Source organism: Electrona antarctica, assembly GCF_951216825.1.
Source record: "Electrona antarctica genome assembly, chromosome: 15".
Taxonomy (NCBI): Eukaryota; Metazoa; Chordata; class Actinopteri; order Myctophiformes; family Myctophidae; genus Electrona; species Electrona antarctica.
In genome coordinates, this window is record NC_136796.1 from 653,953 (window position 1) to 670,273 (window position 16,321).

Here is a 16,321-nt window from a genome sequence, read left to right on the forward strand (position 1 = left end):
AGGACAATGCTGCAGTGCTACAGACATGCATCTGCTGCTCTGATAAGAGAGTCTAGACCATAGAGAGTCTAGACCATAGAGAGTCTAGACCATAGAGAGTCTAGACCATAGAGCATAAAGAAGAATAGATACTGAACCGGCGCGGTAGCCCCGCCCCCCTGCTATTCATCTCAGTGGAAGTTGCTCAGTGGCATTTTGAGGCACCCGGAAGAACCGTCTACTTCCGCATTTGACCGCCAAACTTTGGTGGTCAAATCAAGGACTATATATATATACATATATATATATATATGCGGGGGCACGGTGGCACAGTTGGTAGTGCTGTCGCCTCACAGCTAAAAGGTCCTGGGTTCAATTCCCGCTCGGGACGCTGTGGGTGCTGGCGGCGTGTTTCCTCCTCCGCGTCATCAGTGCCCATACCGAGGCGGGGTTGGCGAAAGGGCCTTTCTGTGTGGAGTTTGCATGTTCTCCCCGTGTCCCCTAGGGTAGGTACCCTCACAAAAAACATGCAGTAATCCTGGTCTCTAAACTGCCTCCCCCTGGCCAGCCGGGGCGCCTGATGGAGGGGAAAGGAACTGGTTGGAATAACGTGTTCCTTCCACGCGCTACGTCCAACCAGGGAAACTCCCCCCCGTCAGATGTAAAGGAGCGACTTGGACACTCAGGCATGAAGGAAGCATGAGTTCAAGTCCGTTGCTCTCCCCATGTCCCCCATATATGGGGACTAGGTTGGCGGAGGGTGTGTAGAGCCCAGGATCACATTAGATAATTGACACAGGGGTGAAAAATGGGTTACAAAATCGTGGGATAAAAAAAAAAATCAAGGACTATCTAAAGAGGACGAGAAGCGAAGACCGTACGTATGTTGCTCCCTGGAAGGAAAGAAACATGCGCAGTTGAGACCAGGAAGTTGTACATGCCCAAATTTGTGCATGTACAACTTCCTGGTCTCAACATGGCGTCCACCATACGGTCTTCGCTTCTCGTCCTCTTTAGATAGTCCTTGGGTCAAATGCGGAAGTGCAACCGAGTGCTCAATGTTAAAGCCCAGCTGCACGGTTTCCCTGTCATGAATCCACGGTTCCGCCTGCAGTCCCTCCTCTTACCACTAGGGCCGAGCGCCTCAACGTTGGAGAGCCTCACTGGGGCCTTGGTCTAGAGTCGAATACAGGAACGCTCACCAGGGTCAAATCCGGTGACCTCGCCTCGGAACAGTCGCCGCCAGTTATTCCTTAACGTAACCTCAGTTTAACTATGCCTAAACCTAACCTTATTCACCTCAGTAAAACTATGCCTAAACCTAACATTATTCACCTCAGTAAAACTATGCCTAAACCTAACCTTATTCACCTCAGTAAAACTATGCCTAAACCTAACATTATTCACCTCAGTAAAACTATGTCTAAACCTAACATTATTCACCTCAGTAAAACTATGCCTAAACCTAACCTTATTCACCTCAGTAAAACTATGTATAAACCTAACATTATTCACCTCAGTAAAACTATGTCTAAACCTAACATTATTCACCTCAGTAAAACTATGCCTAAACCTAACATTATTCACCTCAGTAAAACTATGTATAAACCTAACATTATTCACCTCAGTAAAACTATGCCTAAACCTAACATTATTCACCTCAGTAAAACTATGTCTAAACCTAACATTATTCACCTCAGTAAAACTATGCCTAAACCTAACATTATTCACCTCAGTAAAACTATGCCTAAACCTAACCTTATTCACCTCAGTAAAACTATGCCTAAACTTAACATTATTCACCTCAGTAAAACTATGCCTAAACCTAACATTATTCACCTCAGTAAAACTATGTATAAACCTAACATTATTCACCTCAGTAAAACTATGTCTAAACCTAACATTATTCACCTCAGTAAAACTATGTCTAAACCTAACATTATTCACCTCAGTAAAACTATGTCTAAACCTAACATTATTCACCTCAGTAAAACTATGTCTAAACCTAACATTATTCACCTCAGTAAAACTATGCCTAAACCTAACATTATTCACCTCAGTAAAACTATGTCTAAACCTAACATTATTCACCTCAGTAAAACTATGCCTAAACCTAACCTTATTCACCTCAGTAAAACTATGTATAAACCTAACATTATTCACCTCAGTAAAACTATGCCTAAACCTAACATTATTCACCTCAGTAAAACTATGTCTAAACCTAACCTTATTCACCTCAGTAAAACTATGCCTAAACCTAACATTATTCACCTCAGTAAAACTATGTCTAAACCTAACATTATTCACCTCAGTAAAACTATGCCTAAACCTAACATTATTCACCTCAGTAAAACTATGCCTAAACCTAACATTATTCACCTCAGTAAAACTATGTATAAACCTAACCTTATTCCTAACAAAGATGGCGAAAGCAAAATTCTTTGTTCTGTACTTACAGTAACAGTAGGCATATACATACATTTGGTACAAAGGTACAAAACACTGAAGTCCGTAAACCAGAAACTTAACCTCAGTAGGCCTAAAACAAATACAAGAAAAGTGTGTTTTTGGCGCACGTTCCTGTTCCTGTGCCTTGACACCCACTTTGAGACTATAGGCTACACCAGGGGTTCTCAACCCGTGGGTCGCGAACCCTCGGGGGGTCGCCAAATTATTTTGGGGGGTCCCCAAATTATTATTTTTTTTTTTTCACAATTTTTCAAAAAAAGCAGACCTACAAGCTCGTAGCGCGCCACTCGGTGGCGCACTACGAGCTTGTAGATCTGCTATTTTTCAATAGCTAAATTATAACATAATGCTTAAAACACCAAAAGGGGTTCCCGCCCAAAATGGGTTAAGGTTATTGTAGCAGTCAATTTATATCGGGGGTCTGGAGGGGCGGGGCGGGGGTCCCGAGACATTGCCAAAGCATTTCCGGGGGTCCCCGGACAAAAACGTTGAGAACCCCTGGCCTACACCACTGTCTGTAGTATCAATCAATATCATTGAACTATGAATTAAAGAGAGAAATCAATTGCAGCCAGCATGTGGAACTGAGTGTATTCATTCAGTCACTACATACTGTATAATGTGTATTATCTTGAAACTGGTAACCAATATTTAATATTTCTATTTTGTATAATACTATTCTTGTATGCGTTTCAACTCTTTGATCTCTTTAAGTGTCCCTTAAAACACGTGTCCGGACCGGTGGTCAATCTGTCTGACAATTATTAAACTAATAATTGATAGCTTATGGGAAACCGTATTCCACATAGTTGTATTGGTCATATCTTATCTTTGTCTCATATAAAGTATGTTTATAATCCATGTATCCGCGGCCATTGGTTGACACTGCCAATTATTCAAATCGCTGATAACTTCTGGGAAACCTTTAGTTTAAGGATCAAATCTTATCTTTCTCTGTCATATAAAGAATATTAGTCATATTCACAAAGTGACTCCAGGGTCACTGAACTACCGGTAAGACGCCGTTCACCTCAGATGATGTAAGAGGGGCCTTAATCCTACTATAAATGATGTAAGAGGGCCCTTATCCTACTATAAATGCGCCACGCCTCTGCCTGCGTGCGTGCGTGCGTGCGTGCGTGCATGTGTGCATGTGTGTACGGTTGTAATGCACGTAACTCGAGAACCACCCGTTTGCCCCACCGACTTTAAATTCGACACACCGTTCCACACCCCCACAGGGAGTGCAGTGCCCGGTATCGAGTCGGTCGAACCCACGGTTCTCCAGAACCACCACAGAAGGCTCTGGTCAGGCTCTGCCAGTGGGCCTAATCAGCCTAAATCCCATCAACTGTGCAATTCCCAGCAGGGTATGCACGTGACATCATCATCAAACCCGGAAGTTATGCAGGAACGCCTACTGAGTGGCAAAATACTACTTTCTGGCCTTGACAGCCCATACATCCACACAGAAAAGTCCTATCTGATTGCATTAAACAACATTAAACAATGTTAAACTCACTTTGCCTGTTGCTTTGCCACTCGATTTGCCACTCGATGTGCCATTCACTTTAAGCATGCGCATACTCTCTATTGATTGCCATGGCAACCCCACACCTGCAAATTGATTACTCAACGACTCCACTTTTCACAATCTGTTTGCACTCTTCAGGCAGACTGGCAGATACAGAGATCTCCATGTGGGACACAGACAAATAGTTAAAACGGGTGCTATGTCAAGTTGACAACGGGTATTATTAGGTTCCCAAGTTGCATCGTTCTCAAGTAGGCCGGTGGCCGACGGGCACGTACAGGTCTAGTCCTACAACAAATGCGTGTTTGTGTGTGTGTGCGGCTGTCTGTCTGTCTGTCTGTCTGTCTGTCTGTCTGTCTGTCTGTCTGTCTGTCTGTCTGTCTGTCTGTCTGTCTGTCTGTCTGTCTGCCTGCCTGCCTGCCTGCCTGCCTGCCTGCCTGCCTGCCTGCGTGTACGGTTGTAATGCACGTAACGTAACTCGAGAACCGTTTTCCCCACCGAGGTGTGGACTAACAATCATATATGGAGGCGTGACACTGACTGACTGACAGGATATGTAGGTTTTCATAGTGAACTGCGACCTACAGTCGCAATTATGAACAGTAAAGGCCCTAGTTTGCTTCCTTGACATGCTCCTGATCCGTCGTCTCCTCTGGATGTGGTCTGGTTTTTGACTGACCTGTACCAAAGCAATACTGTGAGCTATTAAACTTACTTTTTAGGTGATGAAGAAAAACACATGATCCTGGCCCTCAAAAGTTTAAAAGAGGAGAGAACAAACGCCATTGTCAAAACAACAGTTTGCATTTAAAACAATAAAATTCTCTTCTTTTAAACTTTTGATCGCATCCTGCTGGATCCAAGAGAACCGCTGACACGTTTAATACCACTTTATTCCCTCTGTGAGCACCTGGTCATTCTGGTTCCTTCTGTACTTTTAGGTTAGTAGGGAAGGATATACATGTAGGACAATGCTACATTTCTACAGACATGCATCTGCTGCTCTGATAGGAGAGTCTAGACGAACACAGGAACGCTCGCCAGGGTCCATTCTGGTGACCTAGCCTCGGAACGAACGGTCACCACCAGGTATTCCTAAACATAACCTCAGTTTAACTATGCCCAAACCATTTATTCACCTCAGTAAAACTATGCCTAAACCTAACCTTATTCACCTCAGTAAAACTATGTCTAAACCTAACATTATTCACCTCAGTAAAACTATGCCTAAACCTATCATTATTCACCTCAGTAAAACTATGCCTAAACCTATCATTATTCACCTCAGTAAAACTATGTCTAAACCTAACCTTATTCACCTCAGTAAAACTATGTCTAAACCTAACATCATTCCTAACTTTAACCTCAGTAAAACTATGTCTAAACCTAACCTTATTCCAGACAAAGATGGCGAAAGCAAACATTCTTTGTCCTGTACTTAAACTCAAATTACACTGAAGTCCGTAAACCAGAAACTTAACCTCAGTAAAACGAATACAAGAAAACATGGGAGCAAGTGTTCCTGTTCCAATCACTACGTACTGTGTATATTATCTTGAAACTGGTAACCAATATTTAATATCTATTTTGTATAATACTATTCTTGTATGCATTTCAACTCTTTGATCTCTTTAAGCGTCCCTTAAAACACGTGTCTGTCCGTTGGTCAATCTGTCTAACAATTATTAAACGAATAATTGATAGCTTATGGGAAGCAGTATACCACATAGTTGTATTGATCATATCTTATCTTTGTCTCATATAAAGTATGTTTATCATCATAATCCATGTATCCACGGCCAGTGGTTGACACTGCCAATTATTATTCAAATAAAATCACTGATAACTTCTGGGAAACCGTAGCCTTCATTAGTTTAAGGGTCAAATCTTATCTTTCTCTCTCGTATTAACCCATAATAACCCTGTTCACCGTAGTGGGTTGACCACAAAGTGACTCCAGGGTCACTGAACTATAAGACGTTCACCTCAGATGATTTATCTATAAATAATTAATAGCTCGAATTGATTCAGCAACAGTTTAATAAGCAATACAGTAACATGTAAAAATAGTAAAATACAGTAAACAAACAACACATTAACATATGCGGTTACATGTGGTTTGTGGCTTGGAGGGCAGTCGTCCACCGTGCTTCAAGAGGGTAAAGACTAGACATGCACGCATGCACATGTATGCACGCATGCACATGTACGCACGCACGTGACACGCACGCACGAGACAGACAGACAGACAGACAGACAGACAGACAGACAGACAGTTATTGTGAGGTGGGGTAGACAGAAGATTCAATTCAATTCAAAGGGCTTTATTGGCATGAGAAGAAACAATGACCCCAAACCCCTCTGAATTCTGTCCTGTCTGACTCTGAAGTTTGTCTTTGTCTACTTTTTTTATTAGCTCATATCAAACTCCCCAGTAGAACTGGAGATATCGACAACAATCACAGGTTGTTTGTTTTTGGTTAATATACATACGTTCTCCTAGGAACTGGATATTAAGCCTTTTCTGGTCATTCCTTCATCACATTACAGGCATTTTTTAGCTCATATCAAACTCCCCAGTAGAACTGGAGATATCGACAACAATCACAAGTTGTTTGTTTGTTTTACCACTTAAACATACATTCTCCTCCTAGGAACTGCATGGATATGTCTTTTCTGGTCATTAATATTCATCACATTGCAGCCTAAATTAATTGTACTGATAATGTCTAAAGCCTTTCATGTCTGGACTCTCCAGTGAGACAGAATAAGGCAGAGGCCAAATCCAAGGCTTTCACTGTCAGGGCTCCTCAGCTGTGGAACTGCTTGCTCAAGAGTCCCAGGTTAGTGAAATCTGAATGTATTGTGCTTGTCAACGCTTTTGATGTATCATTTTATCAGTTACTATATAGCTTTATTTATGCTGTTATGTTGCCACATTTTTATCTGTTATTTATCTCACCTATTTTTACATCCTTATTGTCTTTATCGTAATTGTATTTTTCCCTGTTCTTTCATGTCTCCTGTTGGCAGTTCTTAATCTCTTCATCTTACCTTTGCTACTGATGATGTGCCAACAGCATTACGACCAATCAACATTACATCAGCTGTGCAGAGCGCAGTCAGTCACCCTCCGTGGAGCAGATATAAATACAAGCAGTCTAACGTCTGCAAGATACAGACATCAACAGAGAGACACCAAGAAGACTCCAATCCAAGCTCCACTGAGAGAGAGAGAGAGAGACAACCTCACGCTGACATCATGTTCCTGATTCTGGGCCTGCTGGCACTAGGCGCCGTGCACGCCAGTCCCTCGGCTGAGGTGAAGCTACAGCATGACATCCTGCCACTAGACACCCTGGACTCTGCTGCCCTGCCACTAGACACCCTGGAGGCTGCTGCCCTGGCACTAGACACCCTGGAGGCTGCTACCCTGCCACTAGACACCCTGGACTCTGCTGCCCTGCCACTAGACACCCTGGAGGCTGCTGCCCTGCCACTAGACACCCTGGAGGCTGCTGCCCTGGCACTAGACACCCTGGACACTGCTGCTGCCTCGGCTGAGGTCCAGCTACAGCCTGACATCGAGCCACTAGACACCCTGGACACTGCTGCCTCGGCTGAAGTCCACTTACAGCGTGACATCGAGCCACTCGACACCGGGCGCACTATTGGCAGGGATGAGGTGCGTAGCAACTGTCCTGATAGCTCATGGAACTCTTTCAACCGTCGCTGCTACAAGTACGTCTCCATGCTTCTGCCCTGGGCCGAAGCAGAACGGAACTGTGTGGATCTAGGTGGCAACCTGGTGTCCATCCACAGTGACGACGAGCACACCTTTGTCAAATTCATGGTCCAGATCAATGACCCAAGTCAGGGTTGGGCCTGGATTGGACTGAGTGACCTTCACATGGATCGTTTTTGGATGTGGTCTGATGGGTCCAAAGCGGGTCCAAACATCCAACGCATGTGGAGAGCCGGAGCGCCAGACAATCAAGGCCAATGTGTCCATATGAACTGTGGATCTGGATGGCATGACTATACATGTTCTTACAAGTCAGCTTCTGTTTGTGCAACTCGTCCAGGATTGTAGTATTGAAACCATTGAATTGTACTACTGGGTTTCCATAATAAACATACTTTAAATCTATTGATGCGTTTCCTGGTGTCATTTCTGTGTGTCCTCGTTGTAAAGAACTTACACTTGTATATTAAACAATATTAGAGGAAATATCTTTCTCTCTCTCTCCCCAGTTTCATGATCTTCTTTAATTGTATGTCCTTTAGTCATTATTGCATATACTGAAAACAAACCCTACCCTTCTGTATTATGGTCATACTCGTGCAAATGGTGAAGATTTGTTTTAGTTTTTCAAATACGTTTTATTAAGAACAGGTTATAAATTATTATACAATTTGTATACAGTATGTATGTATACATTATTATTGTTTTCTTTCATGAAAAAATAATAAATAAAAAGAAAATACCCTCAATCCCTCCCACCCATACTGCTCAGTGACACAGCATGAAATAAAGTAAGATGCAAAGAATTTAGATCATGGATTTGTGTACCTTTGTGCACAAAGAGTACTGTTTTTTGTATTAGCACTTTGACAGTGGACATATATTTCTCTCTCTCTCTCTCTCTTCGTGGTGCTCACGAGGCGCCACTTCCACAGGTGGAACAGCTGCCTGCAGGCTGCCACCCTTTGCACCCATTTTGTAATTTCATCCAGAGCCATCTTTAACCCATTTTGACCTGAGATCAGATTCTAAAAATGTCTTCTACATCCTGACAGTTTTCTGAAAAAGCTATGTTTCTATGTCAGTGGTTCTTCGATTTTTCAAAAATAGCAGACCTACAAGCTCGTAGCGCGCCACTCGGTGGCGCGCTACGAGCTTGTAGATCTGCTATTTTTCAATAGCTAAAGCATAACATAATGCCAACACCTAAAGGGGTTCCCGCCCAGAATTTGTTAATAATAAATAACGCACCCCCATAACCACTCTTTCTTTGACCGATCTGTTTGATCGCACGCATGCGATTACAATCTATCACTAAGATACGTGTATGAGTGTTTTTGTGTGTGCGTGTGTACTCTGTATTCAGTCCTAATATACATAAAGCGGCAGTAAACTGACATGCTCCTGATCCGTCGTCTACTGTGGTGTGATATGGGGTTTCTTTTTCACCCAGTGGCATCCAGACGATTCTGATGTAAAATCACATGCAATGTGCATGCAAACAACACGACCATTTAATTAGCAGGTTTCCTTAATAAAGGTACATGAAATAAATCCATTAATGTGTGTTAGCGTCTCCATTGTGAAGAACATATAGGGCACGTATACAATAAACTAAAACTACAATAGCATTTCTCGACCTTTCTCCCCTATAGTTTCATAATATCTTTTTGTCATTTCATCATTGTACTCATTTCCTTCACAAACTGTACCATTGTCGTTGTCTGCATTATATCTACCTTAAAAAGCCGTTTTAGCTTGTTTACTTTTACTGTCTGCCATTCACATCATACCATGATACCAGTATGGGAATTCCACAGCTGCAAGATAATGTGTGATTCTGTGCGTGCGTGCGTGCGTGCGTGCGTGCGTGCGTGCGTGCGTGCGTGCGTGCGTGCGTGCGTGCGTGTGAGTGAGTGAGTGAGTGTGCATGCACGTGCGTCTTATCTCCTCAAAAGTAGAACAATCATATATGAGCTATGATCCAATACATGCAAGGCATCCAGGAACAGTGTATCACACAGCAAAGCCCCTCTCTGCAGACAGTCTGTACAACCAGAAATCCGGTTTATGCTCCATAGGATACTATTATTGTCTCCACCAGGCCGAAGGCATGGGGAGAGAGTCTGTTTTATTGTCTCCACCAGGCCGAAGGCATGGGGAGAGAGTCTGTTTTATTGTCTCCACCAGGCCGAAGGCATGGGGAGAGAGTCTGTTTTATTGTCTCCACCAGGCCGAAGGCATGGGGAGAGAGTCTGTTTTATTGTCTCCACCAGGCCGAAGGCATGGGGAGAGAGTCTGTTTTATTGTCTCCACCAGGCCGAAGGCATGGGGAGAGAGTCTGTTTTATTGTCTCCACCAGGCCGAAGGCATGGGGAGAGAGTCTGTTTTATGGTCTCCACCAGGCCGAAGGCATGGGGAGAGAGTCTGTTTTATTGTCTCCACCAGGCCGAAGGCATGGGGAGAGAGTCTGTTTTGCACTCCGTCTGTCCGTCCGTCTGTGAACAGCTAATCTCCGGCACCGTTAACCCGGTCGATGCCATTTTTTGCACACACACTCCCTGGATGCCAACAATGAACCTCTGCCCCAAAATTTCCAGAACGGCCTGTTATAGCGCCACCAGGAGGCCGACTTTGGACCTGTGCCTCGAGGTTATAGCGCCACCAGGAGGCCACAACCTGACCTGGCCTGGTGGAGACCTGTCCCCCGAGGTTATAGCGCCACCAGGAGGCCACAACCTGACCTGGCCTGGTGGAGACCTGTGCCTCAAGGTTATAGCGCCACCAGGAGGCCACAACCTGACCTGGCCTGGTGGAGACCTGTGCCTCGAGGTTATAGCGCCACCAGGAGGCCACAACCTGACCTGGCCTGGTGGAGACCTGTCCCCCGAGGTTATAGCGCCACCAGGAGGCCACAACCTGACCTGGCCTGGTGGAGACCTGTCCCCCGAGGTTATAGCGCCACCAGGAGGCCACAACCTGACCTGGCCTGGTGGAGACCTGTGCCTCGAGGTTATAGCGCCACCAGGAGGCCACAACCTGACCTGGCCTGGTGGAGACCTGTCCCCTGAGGTTATAGCGCCACCAGGAGGCCACAACCTGACCTGGCCTGGTGGAGACCTGTCCCCTGAGGTTATAGCACCACCAGGAGGCCACAACCTGACCTGGCCTGGTGGAGACCTGTCCCCTGAGGTTATAGCGCCACCAGGAGGCCACAACCTGACCTGGCCTGGTGGAGACCTGTGCCTCGAGGTTATAGCGCCACCAGGAGGCCACAAGCTGACCTGGCCTGGTGGAGACCTGTCCCCTGAGGTTATAGCGCCACCAGGAGGCCACAACCTGACCTGGCCTGGTGGAGACCTGTCCCCCGAGGTTATAGCGCCACCAGGAGGCCACAACCTGACCTGCCCTGGTGGAGACCTGTCCCCTGAGGTTATAGCGCCACCAGGAGGCCACAACCTGACCTGGCCTGGTGGAGACCTGTGCCTCGAGGTTATAGCGCCACCAGGAGGCCACAAGCTGACCTGGCCTGGTGGAGACCTGTCCCCTGAGGTTATAGCGCCACCAGGAGGCCACAAGCTGACCTGGCCTGGTGGAGACCTGTCCCCCGAGGTTATAGCGCCACCAGGAGGCCACAAGCTGACCTGGCCTGGTGGAGACCTGTCCCCTGAGGTTATAGCGCCACCAGGAGGCCACAACCTGACCTGGCCTGGTGGAGACCTGTCCCCCGAGGTTAAAGCGCCACCAGGAGGCCACAACCTGACCTGGCCTGGTGGAGACCTGTCCCCTGAGGTTATAGCGCCACCAGGAGGCCACAAGCTGACCTGGCCTGGTGGAGACCTGTCCCCTGAGGTTATAGCGCCACCAGGAGGCCACAAGCTGACCTGGCCTGGTGGAGACCTGTCCCCTGAGGTTATAGCGCCACCAGGAGGCCACAGTAGTTAAATAGGGAAGTGGTAAAACATATTCTTTTGTTCTATATATCTTTTGTTCTATTGTGTGTAATTATTAGACATAATGGACATAATTTCTATAGATTTCTATACATGCTTTGTGTGCTGTTGTCTATAGTATGTACAAAATAAATCTATTCAGACTCATGTATAGACAAGACTCTTTAGAAAAAGGGGTGTTCTTTTGTGTAGTTTGTGTGATTTTTGTACACTGTTCACTGTTTGTGCATATTTTTGGTGTACACTTTCTGTTAATGTGTGACCCTCTCCTGCAGAGAGTGGGATGCTAGAACCGTCTCATGCCTTTTTGTCTCTATTGACAAAAGGCCCTCATTAGGATGTCATTGAATGGTAATGTCTCTCTGGCTGAGTGCGTGTGTGCGTTAGTGAGTGATCCTTTGGAAAGAGGGATTTCTTTTGTGTTATTATTGTGTACACTTTCTGTTAAAGTGTAACCATGGCATGCCTTTTTTGGCTCTATTGACAAAAGCCACTCATTTGGACTTGTGCTTTCTGTTAATGTGTGACCCTCTCCTGCAGAGAGTGGGATGCTAGAACCGTCTCATGCCTTTTTGTCTCTATTGACAAAAGTCACTCATTAGGACATAATTGAATTGTAATGTCTGTCTGGCTGAGTGAGTGTGTGCGTTAGTGAGTGATCCTTTGGAAAGAGGGATTTCTTTTGTGTTATTATTGTGTACACTTTCTGTTAAAGTGTAACCATGTCATGCCTTTTTGTCTCTATTGACAAAAGCCACTCATTTGGACTCATTGGACTTGTGACGACTCAAAGCCATTGAATTGTAATGTCTGTCTGGCTGAGTGAGTGAGTGAGTGTGCGTGCGTGCGTGCATTAATTGCATGGACTGTTCCCCATGGATTCAGTCTGTCTGTCTGTGTGTGAGAGATGTAAAGGAGCCATAAGCCTTTGGAAGTAGGGTCTTTCTTTTGTGTTATTAGCAATAATAGCCAAGTACAGGTTTTTGTGATCACTTTCTGTTACACTTTAACAGTCCCGTGCCTTTTTGTCTCTATTGACAAAAAAGCCACTCATTTGGACTTGTGACAACTCAAAGCCATTGGAGTGGTTGTAATGGATAGGTCTGGCTGAGTGTGCGTGCTTGCGTGCGTGCATTATTGTAAGGACAGTTCCCCACTTTAGGGGCTCAGTCTGTCTGCCTGTGTCTCACTCGTAAAAACTTTGGGTACAGTGAGTGTGTGTGTGTGTGTGTGTGTGTGTGTGTGTGTGTGTGTGTGTGTGTGTGTGTGTGTGTGTGTGTGTGTGTGTGTGTGTGTGTGTGTGTGTGTGTGTGTGAGATGTAAAGGCCAATCTATAGAAAAAGGGGGCTTTCATTGTAATTCATGAACAAAAGCCTTTTGTTATGGATAGGTGACTGCTAGAACTAATGGACTAATTACTTAATTAGATCTCTCTCTGTGAGCATGTGTTGCATGCGTGCATGCATGTTTTAGGGTGGTTGGTTTATCCAATAACTTTAGAAATATAATATATATAATATAATATTATATATTGAATCCATGATTGGGCAACAGTGTTAAAACGGTGTTCACCCATAACTCTGAGACATCCTGTGACATAAGAGCTGTAACTAGTACTAAAAGTAAAACATTTCGTAAAATACATGCCGGTATAGGGCATGCATGTTTAAAAGTATAATTGTGATTATGATTATGAAAAATGATTATGGGCATGTCTTTTAGACCACTAGATTTTAGTTAAACAGAACTGTCAAACATTCATGTTTTGACAGACTGCAAATAATTACAGTAACTGATGGTCTGCTAACATTTACACATTTTAACCAAATACATGCGTACATGCGTACATACATTTACACATTTTAACCAAATACATGCGTACATGCGTACATACATTTACACATTTTAACCAAATACATGCGTACATGCGTACGTACATACATACGTGCATACGTACATACATACATGCATACATACACGTGTATGCTATTATTATGCTTTTTGCTTGATTTTATATGACTGGACATGACTATATTCTATACCAAGCACCAACATGATGTTTGTTACATTTATTCAGTACATAAGTCTAACCATTAATCACTGATACCATTTTTTCTTGTGTTTTAAAGTTACTAACGTATGTAGAAGTATGAAGAAAATGTGTTAGACACACTTTTAAAAATTATACGAAAGTATCAGATCTACAATCTCCCAATGCATCACAATTCACTGCCATTGTTTTATAGAATGCAATGGCAAATTATATTGAATACACACAAATTATATTGAATATATTGAATACGCTGTATTCTACAGCAATAAGCATGAGCAGAGACCTCTAGTTCTCTAGTTTCTCAGCGACTTGCAAGAGTCACCGAGTCAAGTTTTTAAAACTGTAGTGTTTATGATAAGTTTATGATATAAATATATATATTGTTAATCATTCATGGGTCCTACAAGGGTTTTGCTACAGAGGATCTGAGCATTTCATCGGTGTAATACCGGTTAACATCACTACATCCCCATGCACTGGGGTTACACCCCCCTATGGGTTGTAAGGATCTTGGATCATTTAATTTTTGGGTCTAGAGTATGGGTTATGTGGTTCACAGTCCGCTAAAATCATGGAGAGCAGGCAAACAAATGGAATCTTAATGAAGCTAGGTTTTATGATTATAGGGGGATAATGATCAGGCATGTTGGGGGTAGCCAGTATGGGGATCATGAGTTATGTTTTGCTAGTAAATGTAGCATGTTTATAATTGTATCGACTATTCTCTAGACTAGTATTTTAGACTTTTTAGACTAATTCAGGTTTTCATTGCTCAATGCTATTGGTGATATGGTAACCAAATGCCCCACTGTATAGGGACCTGACTGTATAGAAGTATATAGTATAGTCTGGCTATTTATATGGCTTTCTATGGGGATGGTTTACTGTCTAACTGATTTTCTATCACTATGTCTACAACCTAGGTCTATTATCGACAGGTGGTGGACAAATGGAACCCATTAGATCTCTAACTCTTCTATCTATTTGGCTGCCTTGTGCGTGTGCGGAACCACAAAGGGTGTAATACCATTTTTTTTTACTGCACATAGGCAGTGAATTTAAGTATTGTATGGAGCAATTCCGCTTATCACCAGTGTTTCACCACTACAAATCTGATGTGATTCTAGCCCCTAATGCATTTTTTTTTAAACCCCCGGAGGCCACCAGAGGGTGTTGAGTGGGTAAGGTGGCCTAGTGTCAGTATAGTGGTTAACCAAAACCCTTATTATAACCTTTATTATATCTCTAACTCTTGAGAGTTTGTAAAATGCCAAGCCAAATACAAATGCAACAATTACACAGCATACAGAATAGTATGAGAACCATAGGTGTTTACGATTTTTTGTAAGTAGTAGCGGTCAGAATCTATGATATTACAAGGAGTCTAATATTTTTTCTGCTATTATTTGGTATCCTTCAGACATGATGAGGCTCTTACATGTAACATATCTGTCCTCTCTAATTATATTACAATATGGTTATGTTATGCTCATAGGGAACAGTGGTTCAAGCAGTAATTATTGTCTTCAGACATTGTATGATCAGGTTATTAACCAAAACATTACAGGTAGTACATCATAACCCCATATGGTCTAGTGGTTCGACTCTCGGTGTGGGAAATATGTTTTAAATTATGGTGAAAGTTAATGATATCCACCTAGTGGGCAATTTCTAAAGATGTTGATCAACCAGTCATGCAAACGATTTCAGTACCATAGATAGCAATATGTCCCATATTGTTAGGACTGTAGGACATCTTATGTAGACACAGAACTCTATAGTGCATATGTATTGGTTAATCATACAGATATTCCACTGATGGATTGATGGTAGGTTACTAGTTAGCATATGTTTCATGTTGATAATCTTTTTATGATTGTGATTTTACGGGAATTCATATGGTAAAATGCCTAAAATTGTATTCTATTCTATCTATCTTCAGCAGCACATACACAAAAAATGATACAAAAGCAAACAACAACCATACAACAGCAGAAAAACCTGACAAAAATGTACACAAACGTAAACAAAACACACCAGACAAAACAATACATGACAAACAAAAACATGAACCATAAAAGACATTGACAATACATGACAAACAAAAACATGAACCATAAAAGACATTGACAAGATACAACAAACAAAAAATACGAAACAAAATAAATAAACTACACAGCAGACAAAGCACAACACCACAAAAAAAACTGGACAAAACACAACAAAACAAAAACAAAACACACATTAAACAAACATCATGACACAAAAACAAAACAACAATTATACAACAGCAGAAAAACAAGACAAAAATGACACAAAAGCAAACAACAACCATACAACAGCAGAAAAAACAAGACAAAAATTACACAAAAGTAAACAAAACAAGTAAAATGATAACAACAATACGATACAAAATCAAAAAAAGCTACACACCAGACAAAACAATACATGACAAACAAAAACGCGAACCATAAAAGACATTGACAAGACACAACAAACAAAAAAAAATACTTGACAAAACACAACACGACAACAAAAAATAACTTGACATTGAAGTATATGACTAAACGTGTAGCTAGATGGAATAG

The 16,321-nt window shown here is 42.9% G+C and overlaps 1 protein-coding gene across 1 annotated transcript; it reads left to right on the forward strand.

The window, feature by feature from the left end:
• Window positions 1-7,179: 7,179 nt before the first annotated feature.
• On the forward strand, window positions 7,180-8,075 carry LOC306938682 (uncharacterized protein; the record flags this gene model as incomplete). The annotated part of the gene is made up of 1 exon (XM_079522948.1): window positions 7,180-8,075. Exon 1 carries the CDS (start codon window positions 7,245-7,247, stop codon window positions 8,073-8,075), a length of 831 nt encoding a protein of 276 aa, XP_079379074.1. The 5' UTR covers window positions 7,180-7,244.
• Between the last annotated feature and the right edge of the window lie 8,246 nt (window positions 8,076-16,321).